Raw genomic sequence first — 22,406 nt, 5'->3', positions numbered from 1 at the left:
ACACTTTGATACAGTCAATGCATACAAATAGCTGATATTGTAAGGTCTAAAAATATAATAATACATGGACAAAGTACAATTTACTTGCAAATTATAGATCAAAAACGTCATTTGAGGTTGATGAATATTGAAGTAACAGTAAAGGAAATATGAAAAATAATAATGTAGCAGTGTATTCAGATGAGGTCAGATCTGAAATGTTGGCACTTTTATAAATGTAAATGTATATAAATATAATAGAGATGCACCGTATGATTAAACAAATAAGTAAAATATATCAATCATGTTTCATGTCATATTTTAGTGAATAGCTGTGAGGATTAAAAATATCCAAGGAATCCAGTATTGTGGGATAAACAGTACAACAATACTTGAAGTGTAAATTGCTAAATATCAGTGCTAACATCATCGAGTCAAGCGGGCTTTGATTTTTAAAATGCATCTTAATTTCACGACTAATTAATTTATCTCCAAAAAACTCAACACATTTAAAGAGCGTGTGACTATCGGTGACGAGTCTGGTAATACATTTATTACTTAGCTAAATTATTCTTGAAAGAAGAAGAAGAAGAAGAAGAAGAAGAAGAAGAAGAAGAAGAAGAAGAAGGCCGATTGGCAGAAGTGTAGTTTTAGCTGCTCTCTGATTGGCTAATTAACCCGCTGCACCTGTCGCACGACCTGGGAAAAGTTTGTCAGCCGTTGGTAAGTTTGGCGGAGTGGGCTGGTCCATTGTTTCCTCCTACGGAGGGGGGAGTCGGGCAGGAAAGTCGAGTCCGAAACATTCAGGAAGGAAAGTCGGAGCTGTCAGGCAGTTGTGTACCTCCCGGAGGAGACGAGTGGAGCGCCCCGGGACTTCTGTCCTCCTCCGCACGCAGACTAAACTTTCCAACTAACTTGGGTTGTTGGAAAATGACTTGGAGCGCTGCCATCCGAACAGCGCGATAGTGGTACCGGCTTTCCGCCAGTGGGAAAATGACGACGGAGATGAAAGTGACCGGGAGTGAACTTTTAGACGTTGACATATGCGACGGCCGTGTGTTCTCAGACGAGGAGGTCTTTAAGAGCTCGTCGGCCCGCCTCCAGGAGGATTTCTGCGGGTTTCACCGTTGGACGAGCCCCGCCGAGTCACTCACTGACACATCATCACCTCCGGGGCAGCAGCAGGTACATGGCGGGCAAGGAGCTCCGCCTGGCATCGGTCCTCCTCCCGCTGCCACCCAGAAGACCAGTGACAGCGGCTCTGAGTCCCAGGGGGGCGAGGTTAAAGCCCCGAGGACCTCCATCGTGGACTGTCTCCTGGTGGAGCTCTATGAGACGTGCAGCGGAGGCAGCCGGAGACACGTGGACAGCTGGGACAGCTCCACGGAGGCGTCCGGCTCTGACGCCTTCCTGGGCCGCAGTAACACAGGCTCCAGCTTCCTCCTGGAGCTGCAGGAGAAGCACACCAGGAGGCATCAGGTGAACTACCTGGCACAGAAAGGTGAGGGGTGTGGGGGGGGCGGGTCACCATGTTCTCAACCTGAATCAGTGTGATTCATAATAATTACTTGAAAAAACGCACAGGCCGAGACATTCTGGGTCACACATCAGACCTTTCCAGGACAAATTCAGCTCATTTTAATTATTGTAGAGTAAAGTTACTGGGTCTTGTTGTTGTTGCAGATATGACGATTATTTACAATTTATTTCATACCTATTCAATATTTACAGATGCTGACATTGTCTGTAAAGCAGCTTTATATGATATTCAACTGATGCACAGACTGAAAACTACATGCAAATATTGTAAATGTGGCTTGAAGAAAAAGGTCGTTCATCACTAAAACCTTTCACTTCAACTTTGAACGCTTTTAGGAGCTCGGGGGGGGGGGGACTGCATGTGGTTTTAAACCTGATATTCACCACTTTTAGAGCCTTTACTTGAGACCATTTGCAGCCTACGAGAGGGCCGTGGACCAGTGCTTGTGAAACCCAGGATGAAGCGCAGTGCAAAGCATCTTATTAATGTTGTTTGGCGGGAGGCCGCGTCTCAACCGGGGCTGAAACCAGAGGTGTCCTCTGCGGCGGCGGGTGTCTCTCTCGTGTCCCGTTCCTCTGCTACTAAAACGGGTCAGCAAAAGGCTTCAGGCTGAGTTCTGGAGTGAGAATCAGAGTTTCTCTTGCTGACGTGTTGGAGCTTCACCCTGGCAAACGCAGGCGCTCATCAGAAAACCCTTCAGCGTTATCAGAGCAGCGGAGGGTCAGAATGACACACGAGGAGCTCTGTGTGGGACATCTGAACTCCGGTTGAGTGGCGGGAGTTTCCCTGAGTCAGAGGGACTGTGGGGAGGCCCGAGCTCCTCCTCGCGGCGTCTCTGCAATCAGATATCAGAGGAAGCCAAACAACGTGGCGGTTTGTGTCTCGCTACAAACGGCTACAGGATACCAACGCTCACATAAACAAGCAGAGCAGATAAGAGTGCTGACAGCTCCTCCTCCTCCTCCCTCTCTGAGTGCCACGCTGCCATTGTTTCCTCTGCTGGAGTGGAACCCTACCATCAACACGGCCTGCGTGGTCGCTGTTTGCCGGGTCAACAACGTTTCAACAGAGTTCCTGTGCAACAACTCAATCCCGGTTGATGCTCAGGAGCCAGGAGGTGATTCCTGGTTCCAGTGCTCCTCGGTGAGCAGAGGTCCGCTACCCAAGTCTGGAGGATTGACATCACACTGCTCCACTTCCAGCGTGCCGTTGAGCCTGGACCAAACTGACCCAGAGGGCGTGTGTTTTAGTTGCAGCCCAGAAACTTTGGTGGGTTTTTTTTGTCTGTGTTCATTTTTGTCACAACTAAACTTGATCCACCATTTTATTTTGGTTTAAAGTCATAAATGAGTTTGAACATTGCAAACCAGTTCAAAGGGATGTTGGTGGACATTAATATTTATTATTTTTATTTCTTATTGTTGTTGTTTTTTGTTATCAGTCAGATTTTAATGAAGAATAACTTGAAATGATGACGGGGATGCACTTCATTTACAAGGGTGTGCTTACACCCTCAGGGGTGCCCTGCTGCCCTCTAGTGGGTTGGAGCTGCTGCCATGCCACTCGCTGTCGTGTTCTACGTTCACGAGTGGACTTCGCTACTTAGGTTTGGTCTGATTTTACACTCGCAAACCTTTAAAGTCGGCCTGAGCTTAGCTGCTGCGGCTAATCACATAGCCCCCCCTGGAGCAGACGGGAGGATGCCTCCTGCAGGTTGCTAGGCAACAGACAATGTTGCTTGCAGTCGACACTGTTAAACAGTGATGGCAAACACTTGGCTTCAGTGTGTGTCCAGTTCAGAGTTTGAGGGCTGGAATGGAGGGGGGGTTCTGTGTGTGTGTGTGTGTGTGTGTGGGGGGGGGGGGGGCTCTTGCTTCTCAGGCTTGATGGTGATTATTTTCCCTGTTCATTGTTTTTTTTCTTGTTTTAAATGTGAAGGGATGTTTTCATTTTGCTCATTTTTCCAGTGTGAGGTACATTTCTACCTGAACAAACGGCAATGTTTTCATTTTACCACACATAAGAAGAGAAATCAGGAAACTCTCAGCCTTTTTTTAAAGTGTGCGTGTTTTGTTTTTCAATGAAGCTCATGGGTGGTGTTGTGTTGTCACTGAACTCAGTCTCGGACTCCTGTGATAATAACTTTCGCCAGGTGGAAGGAAAACTGCTGAGGAAGGATGTTTCACATGATGAAGCTGTTTTCAAGCAATATGGGAAAGAAAAAGGACCTCTGCCACCGAAAAGTGTGAAACAGCGCAATGCCCTGGACAAGGTATGAAAACATTGGATATTTCATGAAAACGTAAGCGGGATCATCCAACTGTGAAGGAATTTGTGGCTGATTCAGAGCACCGACAGGTTCGTGCGAGTAAAGACGTCATAAAGATGGTTTCTGCCAGACAAATGCATCGGATGAAGAGAGCAGCTGCTAAAAATGCCGTGACAAACCAGCAACCGTGTTCAAAGCTGCTGCTGCTGCCGCCGCCTCTGGAGTCCCACGGACCTCAAGCTGAAGGATCCTCCAGAGGCCAGCAGCTGTGCCTCAACCTACGACTGGGCCACCACTGACCAGCGCCCATAAGCAGGAGTGGTGGCAGGCGGCCCAGAAGTGCGTTTACTGATGAGTGCCATGCAACCCTGGATGGTCCAGATGGAGGAATGGATGGTGGGTGGATGGCCACTGTGTCCCAACAGGGGCTACGATGTCAGCAAGGAGGGGGCGGAGTCATGTTTTGGGCATCATGAGAGCTGGTAGGCCCCTGTAAGGTCCCTGAAGGCGTGAAAATGACCTTGGCAAAGTTTACAGAGTTTCTGACTGACGCTTTCTTCCATGGTACAAAAAGAAGAACCATGCCTTCCGTAGCAAAATCCTCTTCATGCATGGCGACGCACCATCTCGTGCTGCAAAGAATCCCTCTGTCATCGGCTGCTGTGGGAATGAACAGAGAGCAACTCATGGTGTGCCCCCCCCCCCCCCATCCTCCCCAGACCTCAGCCCTGCTGAGAACCTTCCTGAAGCAAAAGATCCACGAGGGTGGGAGGCAGCGGCATCCAGACAGCAGCTCTGGGAGGCCATCCTGACCTCCTGCAAAGAAATTTAGGCCAAGAACTCACAAATTCAGTGGATGCAAGAATTGTGAAGGTGGAACCAAAGAAGGGGTTCCATGCTGATGCGTCACCGGCCGGCGGCGATAATTTGATTAAAAACTGATTTGATCTCCGTAAATACGACCTCCCAACGCTGCAAATTCAACTAATGAGCATTTTCAGTTCTTTACAACCGATAAAATGTTCTGAAACTATGTTGTGCATCATAACTTGGAACAGTGCATTTTGACTTTATTATTTGAGCAGTAATACTGTTGTCTGTCTGAGGTTTGTGTAACAGAGTTTGAATGATGACTTGAAGGTTCGACTGACGGTCCTTCGTGACTGGTCAGGAACATCAGAGGAAAATATCATTCGCATCATAATGTGGAATGCTGGTTCTTTCTCCATCATCAGCCCCTGAGGAGCTGCGCTCCATCATCCAGGAGGTCCGGCACCGCGCGGGCCTGCAGTCGGCCAAGCTCATCCGCCAGCTGAGGAGACGCGACCGACTTCACCACAAACTGCAAAAGAATTACGACATTATCACGGCGTGCCTGCAGGCTGTCTCGCAAAAACGACGTAAGAACCCAAGTTCTTGTATTGCATCTGCTATGAAAGGTGACAAAGCTCAAGCTACTAATACAAGTACAAATACTACGACTACTAGTTCACAGGTGAGTTGTAGTTTTTTGTGAATGCGAGTTGTTTTAAGTTTCCAAAACCTGTAAGACCCATAAACGTTGGTTGAGCTGATTTCCTGCAATTCTCCAGTGTAACAATCTCATTGGCTTTTGTTGGCAGTACCAGTACTCGTGCAGTACCAGTACTCGTGCAGTACCAGTACTCACACTGTCAGGTCTTTTATAGTTTTCCTCAAGGCAGTTTGGAAATATTACTTGCAAACGCCATTAGGAGCAGAAGCCAGGAAGCAGTCGCTGCACCTGAGAGGCTGAATCATCACGCCGCGCGTCGCTGACCTTCCCGCGTCGCTGACCTTCCCGCGTCGCTGACCTTCCCGCGTCGCTGACCTTCCCGCGTCGCTGACCTTCCCGCTCAGGCTGCTTGAGCAGGACTGGACCACATCGCCCTTCTCTCCTGGAGCCTGCAGGCTGCTTTCTAACCAGCTGATCACATGACTGTCACAGGAACTATGATGGAATGAAATAACAACAATAAATCCCCTCAAATGTAAGTTTAAGCCCTCTGGACTGTTGAAGGAGGAATTATTGCCTCTCCTGCCCAGGATGGTTGCACCTCAGTGGACAGGTTAACAACACCCATCACCTTCTCTGGTCCAGTCATATTTATTTTGTGACTCAGAGAATAGATGCTGAGTCAGCACTGAGACTTCAGTCTAACCACCTTCAGGATGGAGTAGAAGAAGCCCTGATTTCCGGGTCACGCACTCTGTTTCACTCTCGGCTCCACCCGCGCGGGGGGGGGACGCATCCTCTAGTGTATCAGTAGTTTTCCACGTGTGGCCAATCCGGATCAATCTGGTTAAGAACAGGTGAGTTAGTGAGTGTGGTGCGTTCTAATCTGATGTGCAAACTGCAGCAAACAGAAAGTACTTCATTAAAAATGTGGCAAAGCGCGACAGGAGCTCCTCCTGTTCATTCATGGGAGTAAATGCAGGGTTCTCCGACAGGAGCGAACATAGAACCTAAAACAGGCAGTAAAGCGCTTCATGTACAGTGACGTCTGAGTTTAATACGTCGGCATCAAAGCTTGTGAAACCCAAACATCCACTCAAACTCTCTCAGGTTGTTATTTTCGGTTGCAGTTTCATAAAATCCCGGTTCGAGTGGCTGTAGTTACGCACGTCCGTCCGTCCCCCCCCCCCCCCCGTGAACTCTTCTTCTCTCCTGAAATGCTTGAACAGCCCTGGCGGTCGCAGACTTGCACGCTGCAGCTTCAGCAGCTCTTGAAGTTCCTGATGTTGAATGTGAGAACCGCTGGTGTCGCCAGTGGCGGGACTCCGAGGGGCTCCCAGACTGGAAGCCGGGCTCCAGCTGCGGTTATGAGCGGGCCGGAGCCGCTGGGTTTCGGAGATTCTTGGGAGTTTGAATTATTTTCTGCGTGATGAAGTCCTCGGTCCTCCTGCTAGCCTCTGACGTCCCCCTCCTCCTTCACCACCATTACCTCATCGCTCTCCCTCTCCTCACCACGTGTCCCTCCATCCTACCGCATCCCTCCATCCTCGCACCTCCTCCTGGTGACGCCAGACCGAGGAGGGGGAGGAAGAGGATGAGGAGGTGTACAGCATCAGCAGCGCAGCCTTTTCCTCGTCAGTCGGTTCCGTGTCACACTGCGGTGTATTCGATCCGTCCACCTCCGAGACGAGAGGTCGTCGCGATGTCACCGCGGAGGAGGACGTGAGGCGGGCAGCGGGACGATGAGCTGATCGAACGGTCGGATTCGCGATGAGGCAGGAGCGGGTCGCCCCCGCTGGGAGGAGGCCGCGGGCGGGCGCCAAGCAGCGGCAGCAGGCGTCGGGAGGGGTCGGGAACATAATCAGCAACGTCCTGAAGAAACGGAATGGGATCTCCAGGAGCGCGCCGCGGCTGCTCTGCACCCTGGAGCCAGGTGACCGGACGCGACACTGAACAACTACTTGAATATGCAGATATTTTTAGAACCGTAGAAGAAGACGGAGGAGCAGGACATCCTTCCGGATGCAGGGTTTGGGTCTTGGTGTCTGTGCTTCTCATCTCCCTTCCTCAAACCCGCTTGATGTTCTGTTTTCCCTCCCGTTTTCAATACTGAAACGTCCTCTTTTAAACTGATAATTTGCTTCCTTACAGATAAAATATCTGATTTTTGACCGATGGCTGATATTTTATACTGGGTTTTGGTCGATAAACTGATATTGATATGATCTGTATAGTAGCAAGTTCATACGATATTGATATTTTCTATATTTCCTGATTTAAAAAAACATCCGTCCATCCATTTTCTATACTCTTTATCTGTTAAGGGGGGGGGGGATGGAGTCTATCCCAGCTGACATTGGGTGAGAGGCAGGGTTCACCCTGGACGGGCCACCAGTCCATGGCAGGGCCATCAGGAGAGATTAGGGGTTCAGTATCTTGCTCAAGGACACTCGGGCATGGTCACCGGGGGAAGTGAGGATTGAACCAGTAACCCTTAAGGTGCTGGATGGCCACTCTACCTCTGAGCCACACCGCCGCATGAAAAAATAACAACAAAATAAATTAATTTATTTCCAAAGCATTTGAAGAAGCCTGTAAAAAGCTTGTTTCCCCCACGTGAACAAAAAATGATGCAGGGAGAAACTGACCAGTGTCAGTGGAGATGATGATGATCATTATTATTATTATTATTATTATTACCGTACACCACGACTGTACAGTAATGCTCCAGTTTAAACTCTGCTTCATAATTTCAGGTTGATGGGTGACATGTCAGTTGTGTGACATCATGCAACCAAATTTACTGTCCAGCATTTTTAAACCTCAGCTCATATTTCAGTATGAGGAAGTAACATTTGAAGTAAGTGACATTTTTACTGCCTTATACTGAAGATGGATGTTGATCAGGGCGGCCCACTGGAGCAGTGGTCCTCACTGTGGCCCCCAGCAATAAGGTTCTAGGTTCCAGCCCCGGCTGGAGCACAGGGTCTTTCTGTGTGAGTCTCCATGTTCTCCCTGTTCCTGCTGGGTTCTCTCTGGTACTCCAGCTTCCTCCACAGTCCAAAGACATCAAGAGGGACCAGGTTAATCCAGACTCTAAATTGACCGTAGGCGTGGCTGGGAGAGCCAATGGTTGTCTGTCTCTATGTGTTGGCCCTGCCATGGACTGGTGACCCATCCAGGGTGAACCCCGCCTCTCACCTGAAGGCTGCTGGGATAGGCTCCACCCCCATCCCCCTGGCGACCCTTAACAGGATATCCAGTAGAAGATGGGGGGATGTTTATTGGAAGATCCCTGAAGGTTTGGTCACCTGATCTCTCTCTCTCTCTCTCTCACCTGCGGAGGAAACGCCAAATCACCATCACTGTTCACAAGCAGAATCCTGAAACGGTTCTGACGAGTCAGCCTATCTGAAAATGTTTCAGGAAGTTTTTATTGCTCTTGTTTTCTTACCGTATTCTCCTCCTCTCGCTAACCTCTACTTTCTCTATCCCCCTCTTCTCCATCATCCCCTCCATCCTTCCCTGCGCCCTCCTTCCTCCCTCCCTCTCTCTTGTCTTCTGTGTCCCTCCCTCCATACCAGCAGCAGCCTCTTTCTCTTCCTAACCAGGTCATTAATTTAATGTGAACTCTGGGGAAATAAAAGTGTTTCTCAGTCGTTTCTGGACCCCCAAGTGGTGTGTGTGTGTGTGTGTGTGTGTGTGTGTGTGTGTGTGTGTGTGTGTGTGTGTGTGTGTGTGTGTGTGTGTGTGTGTGTGTGTGTGTGTGTGTGTGTGTTAATCTGTCGCCGGGATGTAGGAGGAGGGTTTCCGCGTTAATCCTCTCCTCAGCTCGGACAGGAAGCGGCACGCTCATCAACTATGGCGCAGGACGACTCGACCGCGACGAGCCCTCCAGGTTACAACCGCCGTTTAGTCTTCGATTTGATTGTTCGGACTCGCTGTCGGTGGGTGACCGACCAACGCTCCCGTCGGACGTGGAGAGAGATGGCCGGGCTGCGGGCTTCTGGCCTGGAGCCCAAACATGTCAGCCCCCCCCCCCCCCCCTCCTCAGATCAGAAATTCATTTCCGTCTGATCTTCTTGGGGGTTTAACCTACTGCACTTGGCTCCGTTTAGGAAGTTTGTACGTTACGAGATTTTCAGTGAGATTTGAGAGATTGAAGCGAGACTTCAGCACCACCCGCCGAGAGGACAGCGGCGCTTCCGTGACGCGGCTCCGAGCTCCGCTGACCTGCTCACGGTTTCCGGCCTGTTCGAGTCGTCGTGGTGTTTCACATCCGTCCGTCGGTCTGCGTGGTTCGATCGCGGTGAGCGGGCGGTTTCTGCTCGTGGGATCACCCGTGAGCTCACCTGCAGGTTCCCCCTCTGCCGCTCGACGCTGCCGGAGGCGGTGTTCTGCTGCCTGCTTTCAGGATGCAAATCAACCCTGTGCGGTCAGAGCCTGAAGAGCCCCGCTCTGAATCATGAGTGTTAAAAGGAGAATGAGGAAGATGAGCGTCCTGGGGAACTTCCACCGCCTACACATCAAATTCAGGAAGCTTTATTTATTTATTTATTTATCGGTGTTTTTGTTTTTTGCATTGAGCTGATAACTTCTGTACATGAGCGTTTTCGAGCCACCAATGAGAGAAAATAATGAGAGGAGGTAGATTTTGTTTTCCATCCCACACTTCGAGAAAAAAGTTGAAATGTAGAGGAAAAAAAAGTGGAAGTATTTAAAGGAGGTTTCATGACTTAAGATCCTCTTCGTGTTCTGGTTCCGTGCTCGCTGTCCACCTCGCTGACTTCTTCTCTGCTGCACTTCTGTTTATTTGGATCTTTTACGTTGAGTACAGCGTCTGTGCGGCAGAGGTCCACGTTTGGACCTGCCAGGAAGCCACGTTTCACCTTTTCTCCATCACACTTCAGTAAACTCTCTCCTATAATATCTCCTTAATCAAGTATTCTGAATAAAGTAAAGTATCCTGAATCTGAATAATCATCTACAACAGGAAATTCAGTCCAAATGTATGAAAGGAGGTCGCGTTCTAGTCAAAGCCTCACACCAAACTTCAGTAAATGATAGATGGAGCTTCAACTTGGTGCAGCAGAGAATTCTTCAGCATGTTGTGACATCATTCATTAGCTTCAGACTAACTAAGAGTTTCTTTTGATTGACAGGAGTTGACACGAGGCTGAAGTTTACCATCGAGCCGTCACTGGGCAAGAACGGATTCCAGCAGGTCAGCAAAACTCCCAAAAACCTGACCAGGGTCATCCAGCTGCTCTGGGACTGACCAGGGTCATCTAGCTGCTCTGGGACTGATCAGGGTCATCCAGCTTCTCTGGGACTGACCAGGGTCATCCAGCTGCTCTGGGACTGACCAGGGTCATCCAGCTGCTCTGGGACTGACCAGGGTCATCCAGCTGCTCTGGGACTGACCAGGGTCATCCAGCTGCTCTGGAACTGACCAGGGTCATCCAGCTGCTCTGGAACTGACCAGGGTCATCCAGCTGCTCTGGAACTGACCAGGGTCATCCAGCTGCTCTGGGACTGACCAGGGTCATCCAGCTGCTCTGTCATCCAGCTGCTCTGGGACTGACCAGAGTCATCCAGCTGCTCTGGAACTGACCAGAGTCATCCAGCTGCTCTGGAACTGACCAGAGTCATCCAGCTGCTCTGGAACTGACCAGAGTCATCCAGCTGCTCTGGAACTGACCAGAGTCATCCAGCTGCTCTGGAACTGACCAGAGTCATCCAGCTGCTCTGGGACTGACCAGGGTCATCCAGCTGCTCTGGGACTGACCAGGGTCATCCAGCTGCTCTGGAACTGACCAGAGTCATCCAGCTGCTCTGGGACTGACCAGGGTCATCCAGCTGCTCTGGGACTGACCAGGGTCATCCAGCTGCTCTGGGACTGACCAGGGTCATCCAGCTGCTCTGGGACTGACCAGGGTCATCCAGCTGCTCTGGGACTGACCAGGGTCATCCAGCTGCTCTGGAACTGACCAGGGTCATCCAGCTGCTCTGGGACTGACCAGAGTCATCCAGCTGCTCTGGAACTGACCAGGGTCATCCAGCTGCTCTGGGACTGTGACCTCTGTGTGTACATGTGACTGATCTGTTGAGCTCTTCTTCTTTCATACTTCTGCAGATGTGATGGTTACGTATTTTCTGGCTGCAGCTTTGGGTAACTGGTGTAACTGGTGTAACTGGAACTGGTGTTTCTGACTCTGCAGTGGTACGACGCCCTCAAAGCAGTGGCGAGGCTCCCCACCGGGATCCCAAAGGAATGGAGGAAGAGGGTACGTAGCTTTCGCTGACCTGTGTGTTTGTGAGTTGTTGTCAAAGGAAGTGATGACCTCGTTGTGCTATTCCAAGGAAAGTCTCTATTTTTGTCAAACTACAAGTGGGGTTATGTAATCTTGAGAGAGGCGTCGCGGTATGAAGGTCTCCATGGCGCCATTCATCACACCATTTCTCTCTCTCTCGCTCTCGCTCTCATATATCCATCCATCCATCCATATGAACGCCATGACTTTGTCAGCAGTGAACAAGGAAACGACTTAAACAACTGTTAGCCACCCAAAGGAAGAACCCTGAGACCAACGCAAGAGCAGAGGGCGGCTGGATCTCGTGTCCTGATTGTGGAAGCGTTCCTGCTGTCAAAGCTGCAGGATTAAATCGCTCGCTCTTGTGCTCCTGCAGGTGTGGCTAACGCTAGCAGACCAGTACCTCCACACCATCTCCATCGACTGGGAGAAGACGCTTCGCTTTGCCTTTAACGAGCGCAGCAACCCTGATGATGACTCGCTCGGCATTCAAATCGTCAAGGTAACCAGATGGTGTTTGTGTGTGTAGGGGCAGGGGAGGCACGGTGGTTTCAGGGGAGTCTGAGTGGTGGGAAGTGAGTCACCGGCCTCAGCACTTTCCCAAAATATGTAAATGAAGTAAAAACACAGCTGTAAGATGCGATGGGGGGTGCCTTTGAAGTGAGACGCCGTGGCTGCTGAAGGTCGCTCAGCCTCTCCGAACATGCAGGCAACACGCGTGTGAACGCGTGACGCGGCCTCGTGCTGGGACGCTCAGGTTTACAGAATCTGATCAGGATTGGCTGGAGTCTGAATGTCCTCCACCCCTGGTGATGCAAATCTCAAAGCAGCGTTAAATATTCACGAGCACATCGAGGCTCAGCTGCTCGTTCTGGTTTTGCTGTTCTCACTTCCACAGGTTGGATTTCTCTAAATCTAAACTCACAATGACCAAATTCATGGATTAAAATGAGTAATAAAAGATCAGGATTATATTTCTGTTTTAAAGAGAGAAATCCTTTATTTTTTATTTAATCCATCCATCGTCATCTTCCACTTATTCCTTACTAGTAAGGGTCATGGGGGGTGGAGCCTATCCCAGCATCTACGGGCGAGAGGCGGTGTTCACCCTGGTCAGGTCGCCAGTCCATCGCAGGGCCAACATAGAGAGACGAACAACCATTCACACTCACATTCATACCTACGGTCAATTTAGAGTATCAATCAGCCTCGTCCCCAAATTGATGTCTTTGGACTGTGGGAGGAAGCTGGAGTACCAGAGAGAACCCACGCAGGAACAGGGAGAACATGGAGACTCACACAGAAAGATCCCGCGCCCGAGCCGGGACTCGAACCCGGAACCTTCTTGCTGTGAGGCCACAATGCTGACCACTGCGCCACCGTGCAGCCCTTTTTATTTAAAGAAGTAATTTTTAAAAAAGTTGAGATTAAATTAAAAAAAAAACACCTCCTTGGCAGCGATCGCCCGTCCAAGAATACAGCAGGTCAGTTGCACAAGTCAAGTTCAGCAGAAGCAGCGAAGCACCAAGATGAGTCAGAAAGTGGCAGGAGCAGCTGGTGCTCCGCCTCCTGCTAGCGTGAGTTCTGTAGCTCTCAGTCGGCATCAGAGGCACTTTTACACGTTTAACTGCATCTGAGATTGTGGTTATTTGGTAAAACAGTTTTCTGAGGATGTGTTTGTCCTAAATCATCATCATGTGATAATTCACAAACTCCTGTTAATCTGCTGACTTGTGATGAGATCGACCTTCTCCTCGCTCAGGATCTGCACAGAACAGGCTGCAGTTCCTACTGCGGCCAGGAGGGGGAGCAGGACCGGGTGGTCCTCAAGAGAGTGCTGCTGGCGTACGCTCGCTGGAATAAAGCCGTGGGCTACTGCCAAGGCTTCAACGTGCTGGCTGCACTCATCCTGGAGGCTACGGAGGGGAACGAGAGCGACGCTCTGAAGGTACCGGGAGGGTTTTAAGATGGAGACGTGATTGAGGGGGTTTTGTTCTGCTGAGCCTGAGCTGCTTCTCGTCTGGATGCAGGTGATGATCTACCTGATCGACAAAGTGCTGCCTGAGAGCTACTTTGCAAACAACCTTCGAGCTTTGTCAGGTAAACCAACACACAAGCTGATCGGTAAGGTGGTTAAATACAAGAAGAACGCCGTGACACACGCTAGTGCCACAGATCTTTCTTGTTAGAACCGGAAGGAAGGCACAAATAGCTGCAAAAAAAAAACAGCTGATACGGCACTTCTTGTTCTTGTAAACCAACAAGTTACCTCATGAAACCTCGACCGCCCCGTCATGGGGATTCTGTCATGAGTGGAATTGTGTCAGTCTGCAAACATCCCAGTTTTCGCTCTACGGCGTGTCTTCCAGTGGATATGGCGGTGTTCAGGGACCTGCTGCGTCTGAAGCTGCCCAGGCTGTCCCAGCACCTCCACCACCTTCAGAGAGCCGCCAACAGAGAGGCTGGAGGTAGGAATTCCTGCCTGTGGGCAGCAGCTCTAAAGGTCAAATACGTCGCTGCTTACGGAAATGCAACCTCACGTGAATCTGTCGTGTCACCAGCCAGCACATTTTTCGAACTTTTCGATGACGCCGTCGACAGTACTGTTCATTTCCTGTGTGTGTGTTACCTCATGAGCACACATGTGTTTGATGGTCTCAGGGAGCTACGAGCCTCCGCTGACCAACGTCTTCACCATGCAGTGGTTCCTGACCATGTTCGCCACCTGCTTGCCGGCACCAACCGTTTTGAAAATATGGGACTCGGTCTTCTTTGAGGGATCCGAGGTTCTGTTCCGTGTGGCTCTCGCCATCTGGGAGAGACTGGGAGAGTGAGTGGCCTGCTCTTTTACATCTTTAGGACATTTAGCGCTCCTCGTGTTTTAGTGTGTCACGACACTGGAGCATTGACAGATTTTATGACTCACACAAGAAAATTCTGTCTGTTTTTGAACTGAGTGTCTCAGCAGCCGTCGTTTTGACCTGGAATGCAGGTGCATCCTGGCAGTTCAGTGCTGGGTTTGAGGGTCTTTGGGTTTGAGGGTCTTTGGGTCTTGGATGACAAGATCCTGGATGGCTTTGATGTATGTGATGATCAAAGCAGTCAGAGATCAGAGAAGACAGAATTCAGTCACTTGGGATGCCACAAATTCTTGTGAGGTCGCACGCACCTGCAACAACAAGCACCACAGGAACGCCAGCGCCGTGCTGGTGGTTTGAGGGGCTCCCTGACCACAGCTCAGACTTTGGTCTCGGAGACTAAAGATTAAAGGATGCAACCATTTTATCTCACGATGACAACTTTAAATCATTTTAAGGGTTCACCGACTACTTGTTGGGAAAACGTCGCCTCCTTCATTATGAAGGCTTTAAAACATTAGCGGCTAGCTCAGAATTCTCCAACATCATGGAAGAAGCTTAACTCCTCCCCCTTCTCTCTCTCCCTGTCGCTCTCTACCCCTCTCTTCCTCACTCCCTCCCTCCGTCATTGACTCCGCCCAGGAGGATCGAGTATTGTCAGACAGCAGATGAGTTCTACAGCACGATGGGTTGCCTCACTCAGGAGATGCTGGAGCACAACCTCATGGATGCTACTGAACTCATGCAGGTGCTGGAGAGGACACACGTTTTAATGCACTTGCCCCGCCCCCTGCCCCGCCCCCTGCCTCCATCTTAACGTTATCTCTTCATCAGGAGGTTTACTCCATGGCGGTGTTTCCCTTCCCCCAGCTGGCTGAGCTGAGAGAGAAATACACCTACAACATCACCCCGTTCCCGACCTCTGTCAGATCCAGCGCAAGGTTGGAGGAACGCTCATTAGCTCGTTAGCAGGACTTGACGCCGTCCCAGTTCATGCATGCAGGTGATGATGTTCCTTGCTTGTTTCAGCGGCGGTCTGGGTAGCTGGGAGAGTGACGACGACGCTGACATGGACGATGAAGACTCCATGGTGACGGCGCTGGGTTGCCTGGGGCCGCTGGGTGGTTTACTGGCCCCCGAGCTCCAGAGATACCAGAAGCATCTCAAAGGTCAGTGCAGCCGCCCGTTAAGACCCTGCGTGGTTTTAACGGGCGCCAAACTGCTCCAGTCCAAGTACCGGCCCAGGTCTTAATGTCCTGTTCCCAGATCTGACTCCCAAGTCTCTGATCTGTGTCCTCCAGACTAATCCCTGCCCCCAAACATGGAGGAGGACTGAGAGGGATTTAGTTAAAAACACTGGCGTGACCTTGTTCCGAAGGACTGTGAATTCACAAACTGATGATGTCGTCGTTACGAGGAGGAACCATAACGACGACATTGCAGTTCGCAGTGTGGTTTCAAGTTTAAAATTTACACTTCCAAACCACAGATTTCCTCCTGAATCCTTCTCCTCAGTACCAGAATCTTCTGTGTACGAGTGTTTAGCAACCAGCTGATTTAATTTAAAGAAGATGAGAGCGAAATGTGGGTGAGCAATTTAGAAAAGGAGCTTAAAAGGACTGGGGAAAAAAGGGCAGAGTGGATTTTGTCAGATTTGTTTCATGCAGGAAGTTGTCATCCGTCTCAGCCTTGGAGTCTAATCCTGACCATCACCGCATCTGCCCGGTGGAAGCTCACAGCCACGGAATAATAAGAAGGAAAAAGAAAGAAACAAGCTCAGAAACGCCTGCTGCATCTTTTAATCTCCTCCTTCCACCTCCAGACCAGCGAGTGGAGCAGGGGAACATCGCTGAGCTGAGCCCAGGAGCGGTGGGTGCTGGAGGAGGAGGAGGAGGAGGAGCAGGGGGAGGAGCCAGGGCGGAGCACCAAGCCGCTATCAACAGCATGATGATGGAGAGGATGAGCACAGACATCTGCGCCCTGAAGAAGCAGTACACTCGCATCAAGAGGCGCCAGCAGCAACAGGCTATGCAACTCTACATACGCACAGGTGGGGGCCGCCGGTGACATCATCATCAGAATACTTCCCCGTTTCACAGCGATGAAACATTCCAAAACATTCACAACTGTTGGGTTAGAAGAACCTCACCTAATGATGTCATAGGGATTATTGATATCTGATTGTTGTTTTTTTAACTGATGTTTTCAAAACTGATCAGGCTGTGAGTCTCTTGTAAACAATGTAAAACTGAAAGAGCCCGCTAGCAGGAGGAGGAGCAGGAGAGGGAGCAGGAGGAGGAGCAGGAGGAGGAGCAAGGAGGAGGAGGAGCAGGAGAGGGAGCAGGAGGAGGAGCAGGAGGAGGAGCAGGAGAGGGAGCAGGAGCAGGAGGAGGAGCAGCAGACACGCAGGAGAGCTCAGGTTGTCTGATGTGTGACTTGTAGGACCCGCAGCCGAGGTGGCCACGAGTCCAGGTGTTCTTCAGGACTCTTCCAACAAACACAGCCATGGTAGCGAGCATCCAGTTGACGGTACTGGTGTGGAACCCTTTGGCACGTTTGGGACTTCTGATCCTGATTGGGGGGGGGGGGGGCTGATTTAGATAAATTTCTGGTTGTGATTTGTGGTGGTAGAACACTTTCAGACATGTGGGAGGCACCCCTCACTGCTGCAGACTCAGACGCTACTTTCAGTTAAAGATGATGCAAAGCAAAGTTCCCAGGACAAGTAGCTACAGAAGAACTGCTGCTGTGTTCTGTCGCCCGCAGACGCGTGACTCACGCCACTGTCGGTGATCGATCACGCCAAGACGCAGACGTGGCGGGTGTCTCCATCTACTCTTGACTTTACAGAAGATTCAGGATTGTTGGCTGGTGGATTTCCTTGATCACTAATCTCCTCTAATCCCGTTTGCTGCTCCTTTGAACTCTTGCTGGCGCTTGGTTTTGGGAGGCTTGTGTGACCCAATCAGATTTGATGTGTTTTTCCTTTTCAGACTCCAACATCTGGACGCGCTAATGAGCTCACAGCTGTCTACAGCCCCGTAATCAGCTTTTACAAGACAACTTCACATCAGCAAAATACAACGCCGCTGCTGATGCATATCTTAATTAATATTAAATACAGTATGTTGCCTCATTCTGTGAGAGGCTTGAGGGATAAATACTAAGTCTGTTGGCGCCCTCTGCTGGTGGGCAGAGGTGCTCAGCTTTTAGCAACAGCAAATAGTGGAGGAGCCAGAGAGGGAAAACACTGCCGGGTTCCAATTATCACTTCATTGAAATACATATTTTATCCCAACAACACCTCGGTCAAATTTACCCCATCACAATTTATCAAAATAGAATGCAGGAAAATAATGATATAAAAATAATAGTTAATACATGAATTAAAATTTTGCAAATAATGAAACAAAAATTTAGGAAATAGAAATTTATAAAAACAGAATGTAGACAGACAGACATAACATGAGTAACAATGTGTAAAATTAAAATTGTTATAATTACGTTGAAGAATTAATGTAGTTCAAAGTTTTATTTAAAACTGTAAAAAAAAATTAAATAAAATAAACATGTACTTTAGCAAGTTAACTTAAGCACGGGGTTTTTGCCTTTGTGAAGCGCCGTCGCTCCACTGAAGAACCACGTCAGCAAATCCTGTGAAATATTCCATGTTTCTGAGTCGGGGCTGAAATGGAGGACTGTTTGTCACACTCTTTGTGCTCACTTATGTTGTGGATTTATGTTTTCATGTCTCACTCCTCACACTCCTCCAGACAAGTGCCCCGCCACCCGTGTCCTGGCCTCCCAACTCAACCCCTCCAGCACTGTCATCAACCATCTCCTCCTGGGTCGTAAACCACGCGGACCCCCCTGGAGCTCCACGAGCACACCTCCAGGGGTGCAGCCTATATCTTTACCCCAGGCTCATGGCTCTCCATCCAGGCAACGCTGCAGCTCCAACAGCAGTGGATCTCCTGGGAGCTGTGGAGGAGGGGCGGGATCACCCTGGCGGGCTCACGTCCGCATTCATCGCAGGAACGTAGCGAGAGCCCGGGCACAGCTGGGGTTTGGAGATTCAGAAGAGAAGGATGGGGGGGATGAGGTAGAACGACCAGAGGAGGAGGAAAGCAGGAAGACAGAGGGAGATGATGAGAAGACGGAGGGGAATGAAGACGGGAGTGTCTCTGGTACCGGGTTAGAATGTGAGGAGGCTCCACCGGGTGTGGCAGAAGTGGGAGAGGTGGTGGTGCAACTGGGAGCTCTGGATCTAGAGGACGGGACAAACCTGAACTCCCCCGTCAAGGCCAACCCCCTCCCAGAGCCTGGGCCTCAAGACCCTCCTCTTCCTCGACCTTCATCTTCAGAGAAGGAGTCGGACTCTGGTTGTGATGGACAGCTTCCCTCCATCACTCCAGCCTCCTCCTGTGTCCCCTCGACTCCACCGTCCACTTCGAGTCCCTCCCCGGTTCCTACATCTGCCTCTGTTGGTCTGTCATGCTCTTCTTCCCCCTCGCCGCCCTCCACCCCGACCCAAACCTCCACACCCCCACCCTCCACATCAGCTAACGGTCTGCTCGCTACCCCGCCATCCTCCACCTTTTACAAAACCCCTTCCCCTTCCACGCCCTCGCTCTCCTCCGTCTGCTCATCTACCAGGTCTAACATCTCCTCCTCACCTTCCACGCCGGCGTTCTCGTCCACTGTTACTTCCACACCTAAACACCAGGTATTCTCCCCGTTCCCTTGCATAAAGCAGCCCAGGAAATCAGCGGCGGCCAGGAACCTGGGCCTTTACGGACCCACGTCCAGAACACCCATGGTAAATTTCCCCCAGCTGAGCCGCAACCTCAACCGTAGTAGCGCTGCCGGCACCACCGGGAGGCGGTAAAGAGCTCCACCACCACCACTGCTGCTGCTGCAAGATGGTACATGATATAAAATATCCAGTTACACCATGTTGCCTCCTGCATAATGAGCATTGACAGAAGGGTCAGGCGGAAAGTCACAAGCCAACACAGACACGAGCGACAGTCTAGCAAAGAAAACGTCCTTGTGATTTGTTTCATGTTTCAGTTGAGGGCATTAATGACTGCACGGTTGGGCGCACAGGAACAGCAGTGGATCCCAGAATCAAGCCCTTTATAGTGGCCTATGCAGGTGCTTCTTGGCCATCAAGGTTAATTTCCATATGTGTACACCTGAAGACTGGAATGTCCGCACGGACCACTGGAGAGAGGTGCAGAGATGGTAACAGCCTGTTATATCGCCCACTCCTAGCCCGTTAGCTTGTTCATGCTAGCACACTGCCAACAGTCCCTCTGGTGTCCACAACAAGGGTTTGATTTTCGTTGGAAACTTATATCCCATGAAGATAGTCCTTGTTCCCACATACATAACGTCCATTAATACACCGTGTGAAGTCTGAAGGAAACTTCTCTGATCTCCCACGTCTCGGTAACGTTCCCCCTCTCGTGTATTTCCGGTCTGCTATTTAGACATTGACACAAAAAGCAAGCTACGAGTGAGCTAACAGGCTGCTGCTGTCTGTCCAGCTGTCTCTGAGGGGCTCCACGCCACAGTTCATGCTAGGTGGCAAAAGTTACACAAAATTAGCCCGAGCCTACGTGGTGTATATATGACACTCATGGCACCATGCATAAAATACACACAACGAAAAAAACCAGAAGTAAGATGTGAACTCCATTGTACAGACTTGACAAACTTTCCTGACTGAAACATTCAGTTTTTCAGCTTCTGCGTCTCTTGAGTGGAGGTCTGTGTTCCCTGAGAGGACGGTTCTCCACGGACTGAAACACCAGGAGAACCCTCCATCATGAAGTACCGTTCTCCTATGAGGTTACACAATCGCCATCCAGTTGTTTCCACGCCACGTATTGAAACAAGACGTTGCTGATGAAGGTTCATAAAAAGAGGATCCAATCTTCAAACATTTGTCCTGACGCACTTAAAATGTTTCTAATTGTAAAATTGTTCCTTATGTGCGATTTTTTTTTCTTTTGTTAGCATCTTGACTGTTGAACACAAGGAATGTAACCACGATAAAAAAAAAAAAAAGTTTTGTTTTTGTGAGCGGGTGTGTGGCTGTTTGTGTTTATACCATCAGGTTTGTGGAGACTGAATGAAATATCCCAAAAAACCAAGGTTGTTACTGGAATTCATCGGTTGTTCTGAAGCTTTTAAGACAACATCTCAACGTGTTTGAGGAACATTTCAAGAGGAAGGATCATCCTTTTGCGTAGGTGAAAGCATAGTAATAGAACGTAACTGAAAAACCTGCACAAGCCCGCGCTCTACCCTCGATGGATCATCGAAAACACTGACTCAGGACCAGTCAGTGTTGATCTTAGTAAAAGCTTTAGTTCCTCTCATCTTGTGTGGTGATTCTTCCCATCACAACACAAAGTTCACCCCTTCACACACACACACCATGTAACTGTCTTTAATTTACATCTTAACCTTGTTTTTTGCCTCCAGTGGCTTCGTAACTGGTCGAGTTTATTTTCTAACCTTTTTTTTTGTACTGGAGATTGATGCACACTGGTGAAAAAAAGTATTGTTGCATTGTAAGTATGAATTTTGTTTGTAATTTTTTTGTGTGTGTGTGTGTGTGAGAAAGAACATCATCCGTGTTGTTTCCACACTATCCAGTACTGTTAAACCACCAGAATGATGATGTTGTATTGACGAGTGGTGAGACTGTCTGTGGGAAACGATACCAAATGTTCCTTGACCACCAGGAGGCGGTGCGGCGAGGCCACCGTCACCGTCCAAATAAAGAATAATGGATGAAGTGGAAGAGAGCCGAGTGTCTGTTCAGTTGATGATTTACACGGATCGGCCATAGCATTCCAGCCACCTGACTAACGTGTCCCTTTAGCAGCTTTGACCCTTTTCACACACAACACTTTTAACTTCAGCTGTCAGTGTGGTGGTATTTTGTTGCCTTATTATGGTATTAATACCATTATTATGGTATTAATACCATAATAATGGTATTAATACCATTATTATGGTCTGTACTCAACACACCTGTGAGACCTGAGGACTCCAGCATAAACTTGTTGACGGGCAACTTTTCACCATAAAGAATTCCTTTAAACAGTTTGAAACATTTTCCCAGCCGAGTGTGAAGTGGCAGGGATGGGAGTCAGCACCTCCAAGTCTGAGGCCGTGGTCCTCCGCTGGAAAAGGGTGGCCTGCCCACTCCGGGTCGGGGGGGTCCTGCCTCAGCTGGAGTTAAGTATCTCGGGGTCTTGATCACAAGTGAGGGTGGGATTGAGAGGCGGATTGGGGCGGCATCCGCAGAGATGTGGGTACTAAACCAGTCTGTTATGGTAAAGAGGGAGCTTAGCCAAAAGGCGAGGCTCTCGATTTAACGATCAATCTACGTTCCAAAACCTCACCTAAGGTCTTGAGCTCTGGGTGATGACCGAAAGAGCGAGATTGCGAAAACAAGCGGCTGAAATAAGTTTCCTCTGCAGGGAGGCTGGGCTCTCCCTTAGAGACAGGGTGAGAAGCTCAGTCATTCAGGAGGGACTCAGAGTAGAGCTGCTGCTCCTCCATGTAGAGGAGTCAGTGGAGGTGGTTCAGGCATCTGGTGCGGATGCCTCCCGCGGGAGGTGTTCCAGGCATGCCCAACCGGGAGGAGGCCTCGGGGCTGACCCAGGACACACTGGAGGAATTCTATTTCTCAGCTGGCCTGGGAACGCCTCGAGATTCCTGCCAAAAGAGCTGGTGGAAGTGGCTGGGGAGAGGACGGTCTGGGCTTCCTTGCTGAGGCTGCTGCCACCGCGACCCGGACCAACCGGATAAAGAGGACAATGAAGACGAATTCCTTAAAACTTGTACCAATGTTAAAACATCTTGGCTGTAGGTGTTAAAATGTTTTGGTGGCTGACAGACAAACAGAGTTGTTTTGTTTTTTTATTCAATTTTATGAACCACAAATGTG

The 22,406-nt window shown here is 49.8% G+C and overlaps 1 protein-coding gene across 2 annotated transcripts; it reads left to right on the top strand.

The window, feature by feature from the left end:
• The first annotated feature begins 691 nt into the window (after positions 1 to 691).
• Positions 692 to 21,244, top strand: tbc1d30 (TBC1 domain family, member 30). Of its 2 annotated transcripts, XM_086201742.1 has the most exons (15): positions 692 to 1,480; positions 5,024 to 5,188; positions 10,425 to 10,486; positions 11,484 to 11,549; positions 11,953 to 12,078; positions 13,339 to 13,524; positions 13,607 to 13,676; positions 13,946 to 14,044; positions 14,238 to 14,406; positions 15,077 to 15,182; positions 15,269 to 15,375; positions 15,464 to 15,603; positions 16,257 to 16,484; positions 16,877 to 16,963; positions 18,208 to 21,244. In XM_086201742.1, the coding sequence occupies exons 1-15, from the start codon at positions 973 to 975 to the stop codon at positions 19,320 to 19,322; spliced, it is 3,234 nt and encodes a 1,077-aa protein (XP_086057868.1). In that variant the 5' UTR covers positions 692 to 972; the 3' UTR covers positions 19,323 to 21,244. The 2 variants fall into 2 exon arrangements, with proteins under 2 accessions (XP_086057868.1, XP_086057869.1); XM_086201743.1 differs by lacking the exon at positions 16,877 to 16,963.
• Positions 21,245 to 22,406: the final 1,162 nt, after the last annotated feature.

The sequence above is a fragment of the Aulostomus chinensis genome, chromosome 4, assembly GCF_037954235.1.
Source record: "Aulostomus chinensis isolate RoL2024-O1b breed Wild chromosome 4, RoL_Achi_v1.0, whole genome shotgun sequence".
Lineage (NCBI taxonomy): Eukaryota > Metazoa > Chordata > Actinopteri > Syngnathiformes > Aulostomidae > Aulostomus > Aulostomus chinensis.
The sequence above is the reverse complement of the archived record's forward strand: the minus strand, read 5'-3'. Positions and strand labels throughout refer to the sequence as shown.

Coding starts and splice junctions, on each gene's coding strand:
- tbc1d30 (XM_086201742.1), top strand. CDS start 973: ATGACGACGGAGATGAAAGTGACCGGGAGTGAACTTTTAGACGTTGAC. Junction 11,550..11,952: donor CAAAGGAATGGAGGAAGAGG/GTACGTAGCTTT, acceptor GTGCTCCTGCAG/GTGTGGCTAACGCTAGCAGA. Junction 16,485..16,876: donor GCAACTCTACATACGCACAG/GTGGGGGCCGCC, acceptor TGTGACTTGTAG/GACCCGCAGCCGAGGTGGCC.